Source organism: Ictalurus punctatus, chromosome 13 (assembly GCF_001660625.3).
Source record: "Ictalurus punctatus breed USDA103 chromosome 13, Coco_2.0, whole genome shotgun sequence".
In the NCBI taxonomy this organism is placed as follows: domain Eukaryota; kingdom Metazoa; phylum Chordata; class Actinopteri; order Siluriformes; family Ictaluridae; genus Ictalurus; species Ictalurus punctatus.
Genome location: NC_030428.2, coordinates 16206584 through 16229555, shown reverse-complemented (window position 1 = coordinate 16229555; position 22972 = coordinate 16206584). Strand labels below are relative to the sequence as shown.

The 22972-nt window shown below is 40.1% G+C and overlaps 1 protein-coding gene across 8 annotated transcripts in view; it reads left to right on the top strand.

Annotated features, from left to right (window-relative positions):
* Window positions 1–22764, top strand: part of bahcc1b (BAH domain and coiled-coil containing 1b) — a 94333-nt gene extending 71569 nt beyond the window's left edge. For 7 of the 8 annotated variants that reach the window (XM_053684881.1, XM_053684880.1, XM_017483769.3 and 4 more), the window contains 15 exons: window positions 4589–4709; window positions 4918–5092; window positions 5339–5548; window positions 6472–6633; window positions 6722–6954; window positions 7720–7797; window positions 8585–8723; window positions 10080–10197; window positions 10389–10464; window positions 13844–13952; window positions 14062–14178; window positions 14305–14451; window positions 18451–19661; window positions 19766–20002; window positions 20113–22764. In XM_053684881.1, the coding sequence (XP_053540856.1) occupies window positions 4589–4709; window positions 4918–5092; window positions 5339–5548; window positions 6472–6633; window positions 6722–6954; window positions 7720–7797; window positions 8585–8723; window positions 10080–10197; window positions 10389–10464; window positions 13844–13952; window positions 14062–14178; window positions 14305–14451; window positions 18451–19661; window positions 19766–20002; window positions 20113–20322 (3343 nt within the window). In that variant the 3' untranslated portion in view covers window positions 20323–22764. Of the gene's footprint in view, window positions 1–4588; window positions 4710–4917; window positions 5093–5338; window positions 5549–6471; window positions 6634–6721; window positions 6955–7719; window positions 7798–8584; window positions 8724–10079; window positions 10198–10388; window positions 10465–13843; window positions 13953–14061; window positions 14179–14304; window positions 14452–14879; window positions 18394–18450; window positions 19662–19765; window positions 20003–20112 lie in introns of those variants that run through there. The other variant, XM_053684883.1, reaches the window with a different exon arrangement.
* Window positions 22765–22972: the final 208 nt, after the last annotated feature.

Below are 22972 nucleotides of genomic sequence, written 5' to 3'. Positions count from 1 at the left end.
GTGTCAGACAGAGGCTTATGAGGTCAAAGGTCATTATGAGACATTAGTAGCAAACAGGTCATTATGGCATTGGCACAAAAGAGTTCAGAGAATCAGGGCTGTTATTTGACTTCAGTATGAGCATGTATTCCCTTGCGCTACTCTACACATGTGCCCAGGTTCCAAGAGCTCAATAGGTATCTCCTGGTATTGTTTCATGCCTTTAATTTCTATAATCCTTTAAGTCAGACCTATTGAACAGGCAGCCTGCAGGCCAAATGTGGCCCTTTATGATGTTTCAAATGATTCACCAGACTTCCAAATTATAATAGATTATTGTAATACATTATAATAGATAAAAATTACTAATAGAAAATATAAATTCAACATATGATATCAATGGTGTATTTGTCGAACAGGATGTTTAATTTGCTGAGTTATTCATATTACAAATAGTAGAAGACAGTGTTATTTCTCTCCTAGAGAAATATGTTCTCTGCAAGAGAACACACTCTCAAGCTGTATTATGCCATGTTACCTTAGAATGTTTTCTAAGCAGAAAGAGGTTTATTTTTTAATTGGGTAGTTGATTTTTTTTGGTAAATGGTCTGCACTTATGTAGGGCTTTTATTCAAAGCGCTTTACACTGTGTCTCATTCACCCATTCACACACACACTCACACATTAATGGTAGCAGAGCTGCCATGCAAGGCGCTAACTTGCCATCGGGAGCAACTTTGGGTTCAGTGTCTTGCCCAAGGACACTTCAGTGTGTGGAGTCATGTGGGCCAGGAAGGGAACCGCCAACCCTATGATTAGTGGACAACCCTCCCTACTACCTGAGCCTTCTGCCCCATTAATGAAAAAATCTTTTGTCTAGTATGAATATATTTAATTTGAAGCTTTATTTTTGCTGTTTTTACATAGATAAGTGAGTAGAGCAATATCACCTGGAAATGATCATGAGTAAATAAAGAGTTAAAAAAAGAGAGAAAACATAGTTTGTGAATGCATGAAGCATATCCTATATATACTGTACACTATTTGCTACTTCATGCACTTAATTAAAAGTAAGGTTAAAGGGACTGGCCCTTTGCCCTTTTTTTGGCTTTAGGTTCACAAAACATTTCGGGACCATGTTGTGTCTCCACAGTAAACAAATGGAAACTTTTGTTTTCTGATGTTTGCACTGAAGGCTGAATGACATTATACACCACCTGTATGGTTTTCAGAGATTGTGAGCTATACAATCCATTTGCATGTTGTGAGAAACAGTTTGTATATGTGTGAAACTCAGGTTCCTCAATCCTGCTGAGATTCATCTATAATGTTATGCTGGAAATCAGAAGCGTAGCAAGATGAAACTTCAGAAAATTGATTATTTCACCCTAATGACGAGTGAAACAAGCAAAAAAAGATACAGCCCACAGCTTCTACCAAACTATTATCTGCTCATTCTCTCCCTCTCGGTTTCTCATTCACTCACTTACTGCTGTTCGCTCTGGCCGCGATGTCTCTCTCCATTTCTTGCTTACTCGCTCTCCTCCTTGCTCTCTAATCAATCCCCTCCTCTGAATCTCATTACTATGTAATCCTGACCTCTCTTAGGAGAAGGGCCTTTGTAATTAGGGGGCTGTGAATTCTCTGGCAGTGTGTCTCAGACACCCACCCCCTCTCTCTATACACGCACACACAAATACACACACGCTCTGCTCTCCTACCCGCTTGGCTGCTAACAGGAGGAATGTGACACAGGGTTGACACAAGAGCTGGGAGGGTCATTGTGGGTCAGGAGGTTAGAAGGTCGCCATCGGGTAGCGACAGGCTGAGAAAGGGGGAGGGTCATTTCTGTCAGCTCTGCTCGCACACTGGGCTTTAATAGGCAGCTCCTCCATGGCACTCAATGAGCCCAAACAATCAGTCTCCAAAGCTCGCTCCGGAGCTGGTGTCAGGTTACGCTTGAGTTTCCACACTGACCCACTCCCTTGTGGCATCGGGGGAGGTTTTGATGCTTGGCGCTATATTCAAATGCAGCAGACACGGAATACAGATGCACTTTGTGTCGGGCAGAATGCTTCTACGACTTTTTTCCTGTAGCTAAGAAAAGGCCTTTCTGTAGCTCCTAATGGCCACTATGAAAGTGACTATAGAATCTGCAGTTGTTGCAGATTTTAGAGTATTACTGCCTTGAAAACATTCGCATACTTTGTAACATGAGAACTGACAATACAATCGTAACATTGTCATGCCTGTAAGATGCCCTGAAATTGAAAACTAAAACTGAGCCTGTCTTCTATCCTGAGACAGATATGACTGTCTTGCAAAAGGAACAGCAACAAAGTTAGAGGGCGAAAGAAGAAGATGAGAAATGTTTTATCTTACGGCTCTGTTCTAGTTTTCTCTGCTATTTTGGTGCATACAGGCCAAAGATAATGTGGCATTGCTGTATGGGATTCCAGGTCTATGAGTTTGAGGGGTGCTGGGGTACCGGGGTTGGGTATCAGGACTAGACGGTTGCATCTATACTGGTGGCTGGTCGATACAGGTTAGTGTCTATCGATCCGGAGCTGCAATTCAGATTGGCCAACAGACTCCCTCAAGACTGTCCTCCCATCCCCACCCCTGCTCTCTTTCTCTCTACTTTCCTCTCTGTCTCATTATCTCTTCCCACCATCTCTCTCTATTTCAGTTACTCTTCTCTTGTTTCCATTCTACTTGTATGCTAGAATCTTTTTCTCTCACAGATTGCGTCTCCACTTTTGCTTTTTGTACCTTTTTCTATGCTCCTTTCAATCCAGCATTGTCTGGGAGAAGGGCTGTGTGTGTATGCATTTATGAATGTGTCTGGGTGTTTTTACATTATTATAAATAATGTATAATATAATAAATATTTTTTTTTTCTTTTGGTCATTTTAACAAGAGAATTGTCGTTAAATTTATGTTTTTCCCCCCGGAAAAGTGATTCACGTTTTACACATTTTACAGAAAGTAAAAAAGTTTCTTGCATGCAGTAGATGGCTTCCCTGCTGAGTTTTTGGGTTGTGTTCCAGCTCTACCTCCCCTCATCCCCCCATCTGTCCTGGCCCTGTATCTCCTGGCGCACTCTGCAGGCAGCCCTCCCTACCCCCTCCACCTTTATGGACCCTCCTGGCAGAGGTTCTTTGTAGCAGGGCTTTGGCTTGGGGGCTGTGGGTACAAAGGACACTGATGCCATCTGACAGCACTGGCCAGAGTAAAGGGCGGGCAGCCAGTGTTAACAGCTGAGCGGAAGGGAGAAGCACAGTACAACTGACAGTGCTTTTTCAGGCCTTGTGTATGTTAGTGAATGTGACGTGCTTGGAATGTTTTAAATGAGGGTGTCTATATGTTTTTATATGTATATACATGTGCTTTCTTTTTGAATGTATGCTCATGAGATCTTAGAGCCAGTTTGTGATGCACTTCAAGTGCCTTTTTTTTGGTCACACAATGGCTACCAAATCCAGGAGGGCAAACTTAGCAAACTGATGCACCACGTAACATCATAGTTGTCAAGGACTAGCTGCCTTTTCTGAATACATGGGCTAACAGACACTTGTGACTGGCTGGGATTGCAGTGACTGACATGAGAGAGAGGAATGTCATCCTTCCCACCAAGAGAGCTGGTCCAATTATGCTTTCTTGGACAGATGGCTATGGCCAGGATTTGAAGCTCACAATTGCTCAGACAGTTGTGCTTCTCAGGAGCACTACAAAATGTCTCTTTATGCCCTTACACATAGTCCACAATCTTCCACTAATAGGCTGCTGAGTGAATATCATAGCACATTCCTGGTGAAGTGTGTGGGGTGTAACAAACTGGCACAGTTTGTCTGTTTTGTCACCTACCAGCAGCAACTAAGACATGGGAGCATGGCATCCACCAACCACATGCCACTGCAGCCTCTGACACTTACCTGCCAATCATTCCAGTGTGAGTGACAGGCTGCCTGACAGCGGCCCCAACCCTCAGAGCAGTGACTAAGACAGGCCTGCGGTGGCTTTGAAGTGGCTGTCTGCTACTAAAGGGGGAAAAACAGTCTCACACACAGCAAAATGAGAGCCCAGCCATGGACCGCACGGCGTGTGTGCAAGCTCAACCCAATTTCAGTTTAATAGGTCTGTTAGATGGCTGCCAGCCATACGCACACTCACTCACTAGCCCTCCCGAAGGCCACTGAATTGTGCTCCTTTGTATGGGAAGAGATGCATTGATATGGTAATAAGAGGAAGGGGGGGTTGTATTAATGTAACACTGGAATCCATAGCCTTAAAACCATTGGTGCTAAAGGCAAAATAGTGAGAAAATAGGCAGAGAGAGAAACAAGAAGAAAAAGAGCAAACAAAATTATGAGTGGGAGTTTCCTTAACTAGTACTTTGCTCAGATATTTCTCAGTCTGCTGTCAGATCCCAGTTTTTCAAGCATGCAGCAGGGAAAGAGGCCCCTGCCTCTCCATTCATCAAAGGCTGAAAAGAGGGTTATTAGAAAGCCACGAAGAGGAAAGGCAAGCCCTGCGCTCTCCTCTGATCTCTCCTTTTCATCCCTTGCTCCCCACTCCTCTTATGAATTCTCTCTGTTGTGATGGACAGGTTGGTGGGAGCAGGGTCAGGCCTGCTGTCTGCAGAGGAAGAGCTGGCTGGGGGCGGGGACAAGCACACAAAGAGGAAGAAGACGTCGAATAACACCTACGACCACGTCGGGGGCACACAGGTGAGTGGCCCACCAGAGTGAATAGATGTGCCAGTCACACTCCTCCTGTCGATGGGAGCAAATGTGAACTGGGGAGGAAAAGGCTATAAAATGTATATTTACATTAATTTTATATAATGGTTTCAAAGGCAGATTTAACTAAATTTAAAGTTTTGACCTTCTCCTGTTCTCTTCTTTTCTCTGTTCTTGATTCTTTCCACAAATGAAGGTTCCCTGTAGGCAGAGAGGCAGACCAAGACTGCTGAGCTCCAAGATGGCCCAGCTTAAGCAGAAAGCTAATACCAAGTGTGGATCTAAACTAGAGAGCATATTTTTTTACAGAGAGAAGTCTGCTTCTGCAGAGCAGACACATAGAAACATGACTGGACATCAGAGTGAAACAGGTATGCTCACAGCTGTCTGCCAGTGGCACTTCCCAACAATCCAATATCACTCATGTTTATGCAGTTGTGAAGTGTTGCATGGGTTTATAATGATTTATTATTATTTTATTGCCATGAGTTTATTTATTTATTTAAGTGAAATAATTCTTCCACCACTCTATTTTCTTATTCAATTAAAGGCTCACTGATTGTTTAGTCTTGGTTTTTGAAGAGTTTTTTTTTTTTTTTTTTGCTCCTATCCAACAGGGAGCACTGACACAACAGTTCATCAGAATCTAGATGGCCAGAGGATAATGATGCGGAGAGGACGCAGGGCAAAGCTCAGCCATGACCATGCCTCCTCTCCCCTGCAGACTCGAACTCAGCAGATGATGCCCAACAAAGCCTTAACCAACAGCAAGCGGGAAGTGACAGGGAAGGACAGCTCTTCCTTGGACAGCGAGTTGTCCGAGCCAGGTGAGTCATGATCTTTCCGCAGAGGGAATGTGATGTGTCCTGCCATTTTGAACATCACTCCTTCGACATCCCTGCTCATCTGTCACACTGTAAAAATATATTAACAACTTCTAGTCTATCCAAAACCTGAGCTACAATGCTAGCTGGCCTTGCACTGCTTTTAGAATGCCACACCCAGAGGAAAAAGGGCAGCAGTTGAAAAAAAGCCCATACAGTTCTCTAATCCATCTGCACTTATAAGAGATAGTGGTCTATAAATGAACAAATTCCAAATGAAGCCACATCAATAATGAATATTAATGTGAGCTAAGCCCATGATTCAACTGAGCCTTCTTGGTAGCGCTCTGTTAATTACCATGAAAGTTATCCTTTTCACATTTCACAGGCATGTGAGAGTGTTGACGAGTGCCCTGTAAGTGACAAGTGTGTCACCACTGTGTTGACACTCTACACTGTTACCACTGTGCCATCTCTGCTCCATGTGAGACACGTTGTCCCCAGTGGGCAACTGCCAATAGATATCTGTGACTGTGGAGCGTGTGTATATGAGCATGCACGCACACGCACACACACATACGCACACACGCACACACACACGCACACACACACACACACACACACACACACACACACACACACACACACACACACACACACACCAGAGAGGACTCAGCTAGTTGCTGGTGGTCAGTAAATGCCTAGCAGCAAACTTATCAGTGACTTGGCCTTACTGACTGCACTTCTTGCAAACATTGACAACTACAGCCACATTTGGCTCCCATGATTTGAACTTTGCTAAGTATCAAACATCATACAGAGAGAACTGTCATTACAGTGCTTTTATACTAATTGCCTCCAATATCCTCTGAGTATTGAAGCCCAGTCAGGATGTCAGTCCATTAAATTGATCCTTTATCCCACAGAAGAGGAAGATGATGGCATCTATGACATCGAAGATGTGCCAGAGGACATCAAAAATCTATCTTCTAAATCTCAGCTGTCGGGAGCTTGTGCGCCCTCCTCCTCCACAGTCAAGCTAGCTATTGGTCAGAATGCCAAAAGCAACAAGCAGAGACAAGGATTTGGTAAGTTTTACATTCTTCCAGGTGAAGTCTGCAATAAATACAAAGACCTGTTCATAACTTTTCTCACTTTCTATCCACTGCACTTTAGGGTCTGTTACTGCCTTGCTTGCTAAGGGGGAAATGAAGCACAGGAAAAGGGCCCCCTGTGGGCCATCATTGCTCAGTGAAGACAGGAATTGCCTACTGGTGGAGAAGAGACGAAATGCGCTCAGGTGGCGAGGACTTTCACAAGAGAACAGCTTACATCGTAATAAGGTTCTCAAATGCGTCCCCAATTCATTGGAAAGGACAGCTAGGAAGGATTCTGTAGTCCTTGGAAAGGTATGTAGAGTGTATTTCTGAAATTTTTATGTAAAATGAAGAGGTTTTTATGTAACCAGTGATTCAATAGAGCATTTTTCACATACTTGTGTCCTGGACTTAGACATGACATAAGTTAACTGCTATGACTCATCTTGGACATGAGCATATGAGACTCAGACTTGAAGATGTGTACAGAATATGCATGCACTAGAAAATGTGTATATTCTATAAAAAATAAGTTTCCCATTGTTACTCAAACTACATTACCTCAAGATAAGAGAATGTTGCGAAAATGTTTTTCATTTTACCAAAGCTTTTGATTATTTTTGCTCCGCTAACAGAAACAATCCCAAAGAAGCCACACTCACTTTTAGTTGGCTAGCTATCTCACATTGATTTGTACAGTCCTGTTAAAGGTGCCTCTGGTGAAATTGGCTTCCTTTCTTCCTTTTCATCTTCATCTGACGAGCTTTCATATTTTAAATAAATAGTTATATTCATTTAAAATGTATTATTTGGCATGTTCACCGATGATGTCGTTAACTCTACTGTAGTAACCATTTCGAAATATTGCTAGAAGTGGAATTTTATGTGGAATTTATACGGCAAACACAGATGAGTGGATTGATACAGTGAAATGTCCCAGTGCGGTTATACTAAATATAATGCAGCTCTTGGAATGCAGCTTGTCCAATCAAATTAGTTGTCTGGAATTAACTATTGTATAAAATATCTTTATACTCAACCATTGTTGATGCGCTTCTCTTTTTGTGATTGTTTCAGAAGAGAAGTTGCTTGCTAGAAACTGTGCCATCACAGATTGAAGACATTCACTGGAACAAAAAGTTGAAAATCAAACAGGTGACACGCTCACTATCACTTGTTTCAGTAGTTTCAATTTCAGAGGTCCGAAGCAACATCATCTAAGCACTACAGAACATTTGTTGTCATCCTGTTACCATGGCAGCCTAGATCTAACTGACTTAGCCTCGTGGTACACATAAAAAAAACTCATTGCACTGAGAGGGATTATGTAATCTTGTATCATTTGAACTATCAGAAGCTCTCATAAATCTCCTCACAATAAAGATAACATGGGTTCTTCCTGCTATTTCACAGGCTGTATCATGCATTGTTTAAATAAAACAGGCACTAGTTTTCAAATGGCTGTCAACCTCAATGCCTATGAAGACAATGTCAAGGTGTTGCAAAAGAATTCTGACTACCCAATCAGAGTGGGTGTGGAGGGGAATTCCTGCCTCAAGCAAGTGAATAAAGAACAAAAACATGAGCCTACAAATGATTTCTGATCAGTGCTTTGCCCTGAAGTCGCAGCAATAAAATATTTTGCAATAGTGAAACTGCTGTCACTATAATATATGGTGGGCTTTTGAGCAATGTTATGAGACACAAACTGTGCACAAGAATAAACCTGTTAGGAGTGCCTATAATGGTGCATTCATTTCTGCATGAGTAAGTCTGTATTTGTGCATGAATACATCTGTCTGTATCAAGAGTCCCGATTCATATAGCACTTTTCAACTGGACAGTGATCTGATTCCAGAACTAGCTGCACCCATGGTTTCTCACCACATTATGGTACCCATTAATGTCCTCTGAGCCTCACACTCTGGTTTGTGACTCTTAGGATGCCAAAAGGCGAGGCATGAGGCAGCTGCTGGAGAGCTTCGCTGCAGAAGAGGGATTCCGCATGGATGATGACAGCAGCTTCTCTGAAGGGGAGGAGGAGCTGGAAGAAGAGGAGCAACACAAGAATACAGTGCCAGGTGAGTAAGCTCACAAGCCCACTTGAACACACTCAAATGTGTGGTCTTTCCTGAGACTTGGGAACCTGATACTGCTATCATGCATCAATGGCCCATACCTGAAAAGACATACAAACACTTTGATTAAAAGAATATATGTAGGATATATTTTCACTCTCAGTTCAAACCACTAATTCACAACTGCAGAATGTATTTTTGCAAGTCTTTCCAACGACAATCTTTGATGCCTCTAACACTTGTCATATCTTTTAAAGGCAGTTTTTGGAGTTGTCGTGGACAACATAACATTCAGTACGTTTACATGGACAATAATAATCCAATATTAACCGATTAAGACAATACTCTGATTAAGAAACTACCATGTAAACAGAAATTTTTAATTACCTTAATCTGATTAAGGTCATACTCGAAGTAAGCACAAATCGCATTAAGACATGTGGAGTATTCCTGTTTTAGTTGCATTATCGACGTGTATTACAGACATGTACACACCTTAATCACATTATTAACATCGTGTGAGAGTTTTCACCGCATTTTGCGACAGGACATGATCACACACGGCAGTGCTCAACTGTTTAACAGCAAAAAAGAGAGCAAGACTGTGTCCGAAACTGCGTATTTACCTACTATAGGCCTATAATAGGCGAAATACATGTATCTCGGCTAATATATAGAAGGTAAGTACGGCTTCAAGCAGTCGTCTATTTGCACGTATAGCATGACGAATAATTAACCGCACTTTAAGCGTTCGTAAAAATTTAAAATAAAAACATCCAAAACTGTATACGGTACCATAACGAAGACCAACTGTACGTTGATACGTGCAATTCTGGAGGAAACGTCGGACGGCGTGGCGTGGGGACGTACTGACGTGTGCTGTTAATCGATCTATATTCTATAACATGTTAAACGGGAACATGAAAGGAGTATTCTAAAAGCGACTCATGTAAACACCTTAATCACAATATTGTCTTACTCAGAATAAGGTCAATAATTACATTACTGCTGTCCATGTAAACGTAGTCATAGTTCTCCTCAACATAGAATTGTTCTCATAAAAAATCATGTTGTTCTCAAGCCAATAATGCTACTGGTTCTTGGTTCTAGGCCAAAAGCATTTTAAAAACTGACTCCATTACGCTGGAAATGTGCAAAATTGTTCAGAATTATGCACTGGCTGCAGAACTTTGTTGGTGGAATAGTGCTCACTGTAAAACTTTTAATGCCAGATTTAGTCGTTGCATTTATTCAGACCCTAAGAGACACTTAATTTATACTCATCCATCTGGCCACCAAACACTTAAACACAGTAAATGGTGTGACTCTCATATGATTCTTCCTCTGTGCTGTGTCCAGCTCTGCCTAACTGTGTGCTTACCAAAGAAGCTCTGCGAGATGGACTGAAAGTGCTGATTTCCAAGGAGGATGAGCTGCTATATGCTGCCTATGTGCACACGCTGGACTTACCTGACATGTAAGGCTCTTATTTGTCTAGGGTCATGTAGACGTGTTGAATCAGCATTGTAAAATCAGTGGATGAAATGTGGACAAATATAAATGTTGAAGAGTAAACAGTGTAATCCTCCATGAAATATGATCATGCTATGAAACACATATTTCACTTAGCCTTACTCTGTCTTTTTTCCTTAATCCTCTGTATCACAGTTACAGCATTGTCATAGAAGGAGAGAGAGGAAACAGGCCAAGGATCTACTCCCTGGAACAGTTGCTTCAGGAAGCGGTAAGTTTTAAAGTGTACTTTTCATGCAAAAACTCGACGCATGTACCAGACCTGATATGATACACACCCTCATTACAGACCAACATACCCGTCCACATATCTGCTAAAGTAGTTTGAAGCTGAACATCTGTTTGTACATGTGTGCGCGAGTGTGTAAATTGTTATGATTGGTATATATGATTGGTTCAAATCTGACTTCAGGCATTTTACATATGTGCATTTTATTACAGTTTTTTTTTTTTTTTTATCTCATTGCACACTAATTCCTCAACAGAGAAAAATTCAAACATCTGGTTGGAATAGAGCTGGAGATACAGTATGTTGGGAGGTGTGTGTGTGTGTGTGTGTGTGTGTGTGTGTGTGTTCTTACATACAGGATCCAGGTTTTTTTTTCAGGAAGAGCCCAGTTCATGGCTTTGCACTGCACTCAGTGTGTTGCTCCAGGTTACAGATGTAATTCAGACCAGCAGTTCAGTATGTCACTCCATATAGTGTTACAGGTGCATAATGTAGATGAGTGTTCCTGGTTAGTTCTGCTCTACCTCCCCCCTCGGGGTCACTTAAATGTGGACTTGTTTTACTATTTTTATTGTTTATTTATCTATTTATATGTATGAACATATTTAGGGCTGAATGGTGGGTTATACTTACATGCATAGTTGATCTGTGCCAGTGGGAAGAGGGGAGCTGATTATGCACTAAAAACCAACAGTGCTTTCTTGGCACACATTCATTTGAATACATTAGATGCATGGTTCCTTTCATTCATCCTGCTCTGTCTCTGTTTTGCAATGGGGAAAAAAAAGTCTGACTTACTGCCTGAGCAAGCTTTTGACATGAGGGACAGCCTATTGTGAACCCAGCCCCCAGTCTCTCTCCGTGACACAGACAGAATCAGATTGTGGATTGCAATTCTCAAATGTAAAATATCAAATGCACAAAATATCTCAAGATATCTTCATGACACAGTCCACAAACCACTACACTACATTATTATTATTTTATTTATTTATTTAAAAAAAAAAAAAAACAGAAACAAAGAACAACTGCCTAGGTGAAAATTGTCGTTTTTTTTCTTTCTGTATATTGTGTGTCTGTGATTTTTCTGGAGCCACAGAGCTCACATGCTGAATGCTGTATTTTCATGGAGAATGCTTTGATGAAATTTTTGAGAGTGCTCTTCCCCTGCAGCTTGCCCTACCTGCGAGCTTGCCATTGTTCTCATCAGCAACCTGATCAGTCTGGTTTGTGTCTGTGTGTGTGTGTTCATCTGTGTGTGTGTTTATGTGTGTGTGTGTGCGCGTACGTGTGTGTGTGTGTGTGTGTGTGTGTGTGTGTGTGTGTGTGTGTGTGTGTGTGTGCGTACACACGTACGTGCGTATGTATCTGTGGTAGTGTGTCAACATTATTGCCAGTAGAAAGAAGAATGACTGCTGCTAGATTCACACATACACACACACACACACAAACGCACGCACACACACACAATTTTGTCCTTAAAGTGACTCCTTGCTGACCTTCTACTGTATTATATAGAGTCAAACCAACACCTTATAATAGACAGCGCTATGTAGTTAATGCTATTATTATAGATAGACATGTATACAACTATATTAATATGGCCATTAGCTATGTATACTGTAGCTAGCTAGCAAGCTTATAGTTGTTACAACAATTGCACATTGTTCAGCGTATTCAGTATCCTTTTATATTCACATGCTGGTTTTCAGCTTATCATCCATTTGCAGGCTTTGGGAATAACAGAATACACGTTATGTAATCAGGATACAAAAACTGGTAACCGTAATCTGTTACAGTTATGTCAAAAAACAAAGTAATCAGATTACAGGTACATTTTGTAATAAATAAGTAAATAAATAAATAAGTAAATTTTGGGACTTCTACAAGGATTACAATTGCTTTCATTTAAAAGCAAAGAAATTAATCTTTTGACATAACACAATATAGACAGCTGCTTGATTATAGTTCTGGTTCTCTCTTGCCAGTCGTAACTCACATGAGCAACCTCCTGGTGTCTGCACAAAATTTTTTGCACAAAGTTAATTTGGTAGAAATTAACAAAAGTTGCTCTCTGAAATGCTTTTGTTAGGGCGACCATATGTCATCTTTTTCCTGGGCATGTGCTCTTTTTCAAACTTAAAAAAAGCGTCTGCCGGGATTTCTAAATTTGAGAAAATGTCCGAGATTCAGCTTTAGTTTCATTACGATGTGCTTAAGGTCTAATACTGCATCGTGTGTGCACATATTTGCATTGGCTTGCAGCAACTATGGGCCAAATTCCTGCCTCTTAACCATTAGCCTACTCTCAGCGAACGCATGAAGGCAAAGTGCTGTTATGTATGGCTTCAAACAGTTGACAATAGCAGCAAATGACAGCTGTCCTGAGTCGAAACAATGCCCATGGCCATATATGGTTATTTTTAATTTCATGTTATGACATTGCTTTGTATTACATGGCCATTCAAATGTGTAAATGATGGTAGACGATACACTCATAGCATCTGATATTGTATTTTATTCCATGGACATTCAAAAGAATGTAGGGGGGAAAAAAGTAAAACGTGGGCAAAGTGAAACCAATTTTATTTATAGATATTTATGTGATGCTAATAGGTGTGATGTTACCCACATCAGGGACAGTGATCTTTTTATTTAAAACAAATCCAAACATTGAACATGTTTTAAGCTCTAAAATAAGTTCTAAATAAAATTATTTTAGATCATATTTCATTTGACACTACTGATGACATTTTTTTTTTTTTTAAAGTAATTTATAACTGTAACAGAATATATTTTTAAAGTAACCTTCCCAACCCTATCCATTTGCTCTTCCAACACCACTACCTGCAAATCTGGCCCAGAACTAAATCCTCTGCCTGCCTGCTCTATCAGTGGCCCCTCACCACAGCAACCACATTTGTGCCAAGCCTGTGAGAGCTCCTAGTGCCAGGACAGGCTGTGTAGTAGGAGGGAAGCTGGCAATTTCACAGTAAAGTCATCGATTTGGGTTCCTTTATTTAATTGTTCTCAAGCATGCGCCTAGTCACTGATGCTGATTTTCTGTCTTTTTTTTATATCAAATTTGGACTGAAGAAAGTGTCCTATGGAGCAAAACCACAAAGCAAGGGCAGGTTCAGAGGGCTGTGTTGCAGCGTGTGTGCGTGAATCTTTTTTGGTTTTGGTTTTTTATGCAACGGCTTAAACTAAAATGTTTTTTTAGGTGCATCCATACCCCAATTTTACTGAAAGCAACTATTGTTTCTATTCCCGACAGCTTCTATATCAGTTATATCAGTTATATATTATTTTTATTATTATTAGTGTTGTCTGAAATACACATTTTATTTATGTTTGTCAGGTTTTGGATGTGCAACTGGAGACAGTGGATGCACTTACTGATGGAACAAGAGTGTGTGCATACTGGAGTGAGCGCTCAAGGTGTCTGTATCCTGGATATGTCCGCAGAGGTCAGACAAGAACTCTATCCATACTTCTTAACAAACATTTCAGTTTACTTTTACGAGAGCTGATTCTCTTCACTTACTGAAAGTTTAAAATGAATAATGTGATGCACAGGCGGTCCTGGAGACGAACAGAAAGAAGGCTCTCTCATGGTGGAGTTTGATGATGGAGATCGTGGCTGGATTTCCCTCCCCAACATTCGACTTCTTCCACTTGGCTACCAAATATATTGTAAGTGTGCAGTATGTCCTGAGTTTAAGGACAGATTAATAGGAAAGTCATTGTGCAAATGAAAAGACACACATCTGGATGAAAATATCTAACTGTAACTAATGTTATATGATCTGTGATCTTCAGGTGCAGAGCCTTCCCCAGCTCTCCTGGCTTCTCCAACCCGCCGCAGACGGAAAAGCTCCACTCAGAAGAAGAGCTCTCAGCAGATTGATGTTTCTTCTGAATGGCATGGCAACACAGAACCAGGGAAAACAATCAAGGCCAAGCCAGGTAACTGACCACAACTGTAGTGTACATTATTAAAAACAGTGAAGTTCTATATACAAGTGGATCTGAAAAAAATTTTAATATCATTGAAAAGTTAATTTTGAATTAAATGTAATTTAACTTAACAAATGGAACTTTCATATTCTAGATTCATTACACATAAAGTGAAATAGTTTTTGTTTGTTTGTTTTTATTTTGATGAATATGGATTATAGCTCATGGAAATCAAAAATCCAGTATCTCAAAATATTTCAGAATAAAGAATTTATAATACAGAAATGTCGACCTGAGAAGAGCTCTAATCAGCTAATTAATTAACTCAAAACACCTGCAAAGGTTTCCTGAGCCTTTAATCTCTCAGTCTGGTTCAGTACACAACCACAATCATGGGGAAGGTGAAAGTAAATTCTGCATTTCATTTGGAAATCAAGGTCCCAGAGTCTGGAGGAAGAGAGGAGAGGCACAGAATCCAAGTTGCTTGAAGTCCAGTATGACGTTTCCACAGTCAGTGATGATTTGGGGGGCCATGTCGCCTGCTGGTGTTGGGCCACTGTGTTTTCTCAAGTCGAGAGTAAATGTAGCGTCTACCAGGAGATTTTAGAGCATGTCATGCTTTCATCTGCTGGCGAGCTTTATGGAGATGCTGATTTCCTTTTCCAGCAGGACTCGGCATCTGCCCACAGTGCCAAAACTACTAGTAACTGGTTTGCTGATCATGGTATTACTGAGCTTGATTGACCAGCCATCTCACCTGACCTGAACCCCATAGAGAATCTATGAGAGACAACAGACCCAACAATACAGACGAGCTGAAGGCCGCTATCAAAGCAACCTGGGCTTCCATAACACCTCAGCAGCGCCACAGGCTGATTGCCTCCATGCCACGCCGCATTGATTCAGTAATTCGTGCAAAAGGATTAAAGCCCCGACCAAGTATCGAGTGCATAAATTATCATACTTCTCAGAAGGTCGACATTTCTGTATTATAAATTCTTTATTCTAATATTTTGAGATACTGGATTTTTGCGCTGTAAGCTGAGCTGTAAGCGACAATCATCAAAATTAAAACAAAAAAAAGGCTTGAAATATTTCACTTTATATGTAATGAATATAGAATATCTGAATGTTCCACTTTTTTAATTAAATTACACAGAAAATTTACTTTTCCACTATATTTTAATTTTTGGAGATGCAACTATATGCCTGAGGTTGATGCAGTTCTGTGTAGTATTTTTTGTACAAATTGCTTCCCCAGTGCAATGTAGAAAAAGGAAAATTTACTAAATTGTAATTTATCTCCAAAAAAATTGTAGTCAAAAATAGTGTAAAAAATTTGGGTGGGTGTGTTTTGCAACAAGACACCTGTATAAGAGAATTTGTTCACAGGCCTCTCAGTCTACAGACCAGGATATGAAATTTGGAATTTGGTGTTTTAACAGAAATGCCAGAAAAGGGGGAAAGATTAATCAAGCAATCTAGCAGCAGTACAATATCCATCAGGAATATTTCAGGAGTACATCAGTGGTTTATGGTTGTTGATGTTTAGTAGATAATCAATGCACACTGTTGACTATTGGCCTGAGCATTTTTTGTTTCACTTTATATGGATGGTCCAGTTTATAGCTATTGATGTTACATAGATAAAATAATTAATTTGATTAATAAACTATTAATCTGTCCCTTTTTATTTCACTTTATTTGATAGCTATAAATAAATCATCACTATACCACAGTGTGGATGAATGCTTGAATTTGATTGGTCAGAAGGCTAATAATAAACTGATTTTTTTTTTTAATGTGTTGTTTATCAAAGTAATATATGTAAATGTAGATGTGTTGGTGTTTGCTGTTAGGAGACCTGAATTTAACATTTATAGAAAGAGTAACATTTTGTAACAGTCAAAGTGCTTTGCAAAGTTTCCCAGCAAAGGAAAATGCTCACCCTTTCAAAGTTTATGCTTTCTGGTTATTTTGTAAAATTACAAGCTGGATTTTTTGAGAAAGAGAGAACCATTAAAATGCATGACATCCAATACATTAATACAACCCAGTTCTGAAAAAGTTGGGACAATATAGAAAATGCTAATAAAAACAAAGAGGAGTGATTTGTAAATGTACTTTGACTTGTATTAAAACAAAGAACATATAAAGACAAAGTATTTGATGTTTTATCTAATCAACTGCATAGTTTTTTGAAGGCAAACGTTTATTTTGAAATTGATGCATGCAACACGTTCCAAAAAAGTTTGGACAGGGGTAGTTTAGGACTAATAGCGATGTGACAAGTTGAAATAAGAAGGTGATGTGAAACAGGTGAGGCAGTCGTCTAATCATAGTAGACTGCCTCACCTATATAAGGAGGTATATAAGGAGGCTCCAAAAAAGGCCTAGTCCTTCAAGAGCAAGGATAGGTAGAGGTTCACCAATCTGCCAACAGATGCGTCAGCGAATAATCAAACACTTTGAGAACAACATTCCCCAAATACAAATCTGTAGGATTTTGGACATTTCACCTTCTACAGTGCACAATATAATTCAAAGATTCAAGGAATCTGATCAAATCTCTGTGCATAAAGGGCAAGGTGGAAAACCACTTCTGAATGCGCGTAATCTCTGATCCCTCAGACTTCTGTCTTAAAAACCGTCACGAGTCTGTAATGGATAACCTGACATGGGCTCGGGAATACTTTGGTAAAGTTTTGTCAGTCAACACCATTCGCTGTTTACTATGCAAAGCAGAAGCCATATGTCAACACTGTTCAGAAACGCTGCTGACTTCTCTGGGCTTGGTCTCATCCGAGATGGACAGTAGCACAGTGGAGTTGTGTTTTGTGGTCCGATGAGTGAACATTTCAAATAGTTTTTGGACAAAACAGCCGTTGTGTTCTCCGGGCCAAAGAGGAAAAGGATCATCCAAGCTGTTATCAGCGTCAGGTCCAAAAGCCAGCATCTGTCTTGGTATGGGAATGTGTCAGTGCCCATAGCATGGGTAACTTACACATCTGTGAGGGCATCATTAATGCAGAATGATATGTACACATTTTGGAGCGACATATGCTGCCATCCAGAGCAGAACAACGCCAAACCACATTCTGATTACAAGCGCATGGTTGCGTAAGCAGAGAGTGCGGGTGCTAGCATGGCCTGCCTGCAGTCCTGACCTGTCTCCGATTGAGTATGTGTGGTACATTATGAAGTGCAAAATAATGCAACGAAGGCCCTGTACATTGCGCAGCTGAAGAAATGCATAATGGATAAATTGGGGAAAATTCCACTTGCTAAACTTAACCAACTGGTGTCTTCAGCGACCAAACACTTAATAAGTGTTATTAAAAGAAAGGGTGATATTACACAGTGGTGAACAGTAGACTGTCCCAACCTTTTTGGAGTGTGTTGCAGTCATCAGATTTGAAATGAGTGTATATTTTCAAAAATAAAACTCAAACTTCAAACTTAAACCTTACTTAAACTTCATTGTCTTTTTTATTTTGTGTTAAACCTTTGTATTTGACTAACTAAATGTTGTAATTTTATTGCTTAGTAGTATTCCATTTGATTATCATTCTGTATGCATAGAGATATCTTTTTTTACATTTATTTTCTGTCATGGTTTACAAAAACTTAATCACTAGATGTTTAGTTAACAAAAGAAATGGGCTTATACTAACATAGCAAGTAGCTCTGTGTGAAATGGATGGAGGAGCCTGAGGGCTTGGTTCTGGCAGAAAGTTTACAGAAATGCCTTAGGACAAACTGAAGGCTGAAATTTGTCAACGATCTGTACTCAGCAGATCTTATCTGCACACGCATGACAATAGAACAGATCAGGTTTACTTCCATTTGAAGTTCTCAGACATATTAATTTCACACTGTTGTGTTGAAAAAAAAACCCATCTGTTTGTCAAAAGAATTTAACAAATGCAAATAGGTCAAAGCATGCTTAATTAATTTAAGTTTTAATGTCTTTGTTATTGTTTTTTTAATTTTCTTTTATCTTTACAGGGAGACCCAAATCAGTCAGTTTATCAACAAGAAGTGGTGTGTCTGAGAATGTAACTGGGAGTGCTCCCTCTCTTCTTACCTGGCCGTCTGTCACCATGTCTAGAAAGAGACCATCTCTGGATTTGTTCCAGTTCAATGGCCTGTCTAGGAAAACTCCAAAAGAGAAGGAGACAGACACCTTCCCCTTGCTTGGCTCCACTATGGGTACACCAGCTAAGGGTATCTTTAGCACTTCCTTCGAGGTAGATTCTTTTAGTAGCATTGCTAATGGTTTTACAACCTTTGGTAATCAACAACTACCATCTGGGTTACAACTTGGTCAGAAGAGCACCTCAAATGTTCGGGGGAGAAAGACAGGAGACAGGAAAGAGTACCTCATCAAATTGGACCACGAAGGAGTAACCTCTCCAAAGACAAAAAATGGAAAAGCACTCATGCTTCTTGGAAATGGGGAGTTTGAATCTAGAGGAGGGAGAATGATGAAGGGCTCTGGGACCAAAAACATAGATGATCAGACCTCTCATGTAAACTGCTCCCAGTCAATGTTGCTGATGAAGGATGCCAAGAGAAGTAGTAGTCACCTCCTCAAGGGTTCATCTGACATGCAAAAACATTCTCAGGGTCTAGGGCTTGGTGAATATCCAGATTATGTGTTGAACTGCCACAGCGATTGTCTCAGCTCCTACTCAGAAATGGATGAAGATGAAGAAGATGAAGAAGATGCTAGAAGGGCGGTGATGCGTAACCCTAGGCGCTTTCTGTCTCATCTGTCCATCTCCTCCTCTTCCTCAGGTTCCTCAAGCTCATCAAGTTCAGGCTCACTTTCCAGTTCTAGTGCCTGCTCCTCTGACAATGACTCCTCCTACAGCTCAGATGAAGAGGAAGCATCTCAACTTCTCCTGCAGGGCTGCCTGTCCTCCCATCATGCAGTGCTTCAACAACAGCAGCAGCAACATCCTGAGCCAACAACTGCCCCACCACAACACTCCTTTATTGCCAAAGCCATGGGTGTGACCAGCCCAAAGGCTCTGGTTAGCAATGGTACAGGCAAGCATCAAAGGAGAAAGGAGATTCCCAGTAACTCCATGTCTACAGCACAAACCAAATCTTCCAAGGACTGTCCCAAAAAGCAAAAGACAGACAGACCACCCAACTCGTCTGCATTTGTGCCAGCACGTCAGCTGTGGCGGTGGTCTGGAAACCCCACTCAGGTAAGTCTCATATAACAATTTCTCCAGTGTAATGGAGTGTGGACAATTTTCAGACTTCAAACATTTCCTCATGCATCTAATGTAAAGTTGTCTGTTGTCTTCAGAGGCGAGGTCTAAAAGGAAAGGCACGGAAACTCTTCTACAAGGCCGTGGTCCGAGGTAAAGACATAATCAGAGTGGGCGACTGTGCAGTATTTCTATCTTCTGGCCGTCCTCACCTTCCTTATATCGGCCGCATCGAGAGCCTGTGGGAATCTTGGGCCAGCAATATGGTCGTGAAGGTGAAATGGTTTTACCATCCTGAAGAGACTAAACTGGGCAAAAGGCACCGAGATGGCAAGGTACTCTCTAAAACCCTTACATGAGAGTTAATAACCAAGTATATTTAATTCTCTCACAATTGTACTAGTCAATAGATAACAGTTTAACTGTACTTTCTCTACTTTCTCAGCATGCCCTTTATCAGTCTTGCCATGAGGATGAAAATGATGTACAGACCATCTCCCATAAGTGTCAAGTGGTTAGCCGAGCTGAATATGAGCACCTCAGCCGCCTAAGGAAGCCCAACAGCAACAGCCAGGACCTCTACTACCTGGCTGGAACATATGACCCCACTAGTGGCCAGCTGGTCACAGCTGAAGGAGTATCAATAATCTGCTAGCGTTTTGTCATATGGATGTACTACTGAAGAAATTTTTCCTTCGTGATGGAGGATACCTAAAGGGCTTACAATCGGCTGACAAAGGCTGAAAATGATTTTTACTGTGTTCAGAATGGTCTCAGATCAAAGCCCCATAATTGTACACTAAACTAGCACTCCATGGAATAAAGAAGAGGAGAAGAGCTCTTTACTGGTCTACTTTGTAGCTGCGCCTCACCCGTCGTTAGTGGGTGAAAACTGGGGCTGACACATTCACAAACTTAACAGCCAAGGAAAGATGTTTTCATTCTCAGTGAAAATGATGAGGCACTGGACATATTCTAAGCAAGATTCTATTAATTTATGGTAACCGTGTTGAGGTAAATATTTCAGTTTTACTTTTCTGGAAGCCCTGAACAGAGCTGGGTTCACTTTAGACTGATCATCCTTATCAGATCAACTTCATCAGAAATTTTTTAAAATTGTTTTTATCTCAGTTGGACCAAAACTATTGCATGGTGTGTGTGTGTGTGTGTGTGTGTGTGTGTCTGTGTGTGTGTATGTGTACAGAGTATGGCCACAAACACACAAACAGAAGGAACTGGGTGTCACGCTGTAGACTAAAAACTCTTGGCATGGCATTACAAGTGCCACTGTCTAAGGTGTACAACACATTCTAATGACGCCTTCTGGGCATCCAGGGATTTTCCAGGAATCATTTTAATGCCCATTCAACTGAAAATAATTTTAAGTTAAATCTATGAATGAATTTTTCTTTTAAACAAAAAAAGGGTTGTTTTGTGTTTTTTTTTTGTTTGTTTGTTTTTTTCAATCAAGCCATACACTTCAGTACCTCTTACTTACTGTACCTTTTATTCAGGTGTATAGTTGTACAATTATTTTATTTTATGTGTGTAAATATATAAATATATATAAAAGGTATTACTGTAAATATAATATAAAGGAAGAGAGAACTATATTCCTCTTTATTGCGCTTGATTGTGTTATTTTTTTAATGAGATAACTGTTAGGTTTGATTGGGATTTTTTTTGTTTTCGCTTTGGAGGGATGTGTGATCCACAAGTCACCACCTCAGCACTGTACATGACTTCTTTGAAATAGGTCATGATAAGTTAGTATATACAGTATACTGCATAAGTGTGGCAGAACAGTCCACAAGGTGACTAATGCAGACTGGGCCATTTGTGTCCACATAATTGTTATCTTTTCCATATTTTTTTTTTCTTTTTCATTTAGAGCCTCTTCACAGAATTCATTTGTGTATTGCATTGCCCTCTGAGTGGGTTATGAGTAGAACAAATGCAACAAAAGCCTTTGTGGCACTTTTGCACTTCAGACATGCAAGGTAATGTGTTGCCAATGCATCCATGTTTTGCCAGATCCAAACAGTGTGTCGGTAAAAAGTTATTGTACTAGTAGATAGATAGCTAATGTAACAAATCTGGCCTCCCAAGCAGAAACCAAAGCACCTCTAAGGTTATTTTACAGATTGCAATAAATGAATGAAGTCTGTGTAAATAGATTATAAGGTATGGGAGCCCTGCAATTTCATTGGCTGGTGAACTTTAGATAAATTGACAATGTTCATACTCTATGGTGCAGTTACTGTTTTGTTTGCTTTAATATGACAGAAACAGCTTTTTGTTCTGCATTGTTTTAGTAATGTTGCTGGCAAGATTTTAGTGTTGGTAACAACATTGCTGTGAGGTGGATGATGCAGCACACCAGTGGGCACTTCAGGCACTCGAAGGCTTCTGAAGGCCATGTGTCACATGTTCATGAAGGACAATCAGAACCCGTTTGAGGGGGTGGTTTAAAATTGATCAAATCTCAATGTTGCCTCTCGTCACTTTTTATTCCTGCTTTGCCAAAAATTGCATTTTCATTTCTTTTCTCCATTGTCTATGTCATATATTTTTGCCTGATATGCAAGCCTGTAAAGACTGTTCATTGTAGATTTGAGGAAAGGACAGAAATGCCTTCCAGTCCTTAAGACTAATTTTTAACAACTTTGTTGCTGTTACACTGCAGAAGCAAAAGCTTTAAAAATCATATGTGAAAATCCATGTAATGTCACTTTTTGGGTCTATAAAAAGAAAACAAGTTATTTTCATAACTAAACACTGGATTCATTGCAGAATACCATGACACTGGCATCAGCAGTGTGGCAGAAAGTTGTTGAAGCCTCAGAAAAAAGGGGAATCATTGTACAACCTGACAATGAGACCCACTGAGAATTATTATTATTATTATTATTATTATTATTATTATTATTATTATTATTATTATTTTATTTTATTTTATTTTTGGGGGGGTTGATGTACTTTTTGACATTGTGGGGAATATAACATTGTGGGGATATTTGCATTCTTTAGGCAAGTTATTTATCTTAATTTTAATGCATTTGTGTTGCCTTTAATTAAAAAAAGATGTCAAAATTAATACATTGGTATGTTTTGTTTTAATTTGTTGTACTGAGTTGTTCATCCTCCATTGTTCCTATGTATCCCTAACAAAAGGAAGTGTAAGCATGTATTCAAAAGGCACTGTTAAGCAGTAATACATGTAGATCATGCTTCTTAAATGTCACAGAGTATTGTTAAAACTTGTGCTGTTATATATGAGCTCAGCAGTTTCTATAGGGCTGTAA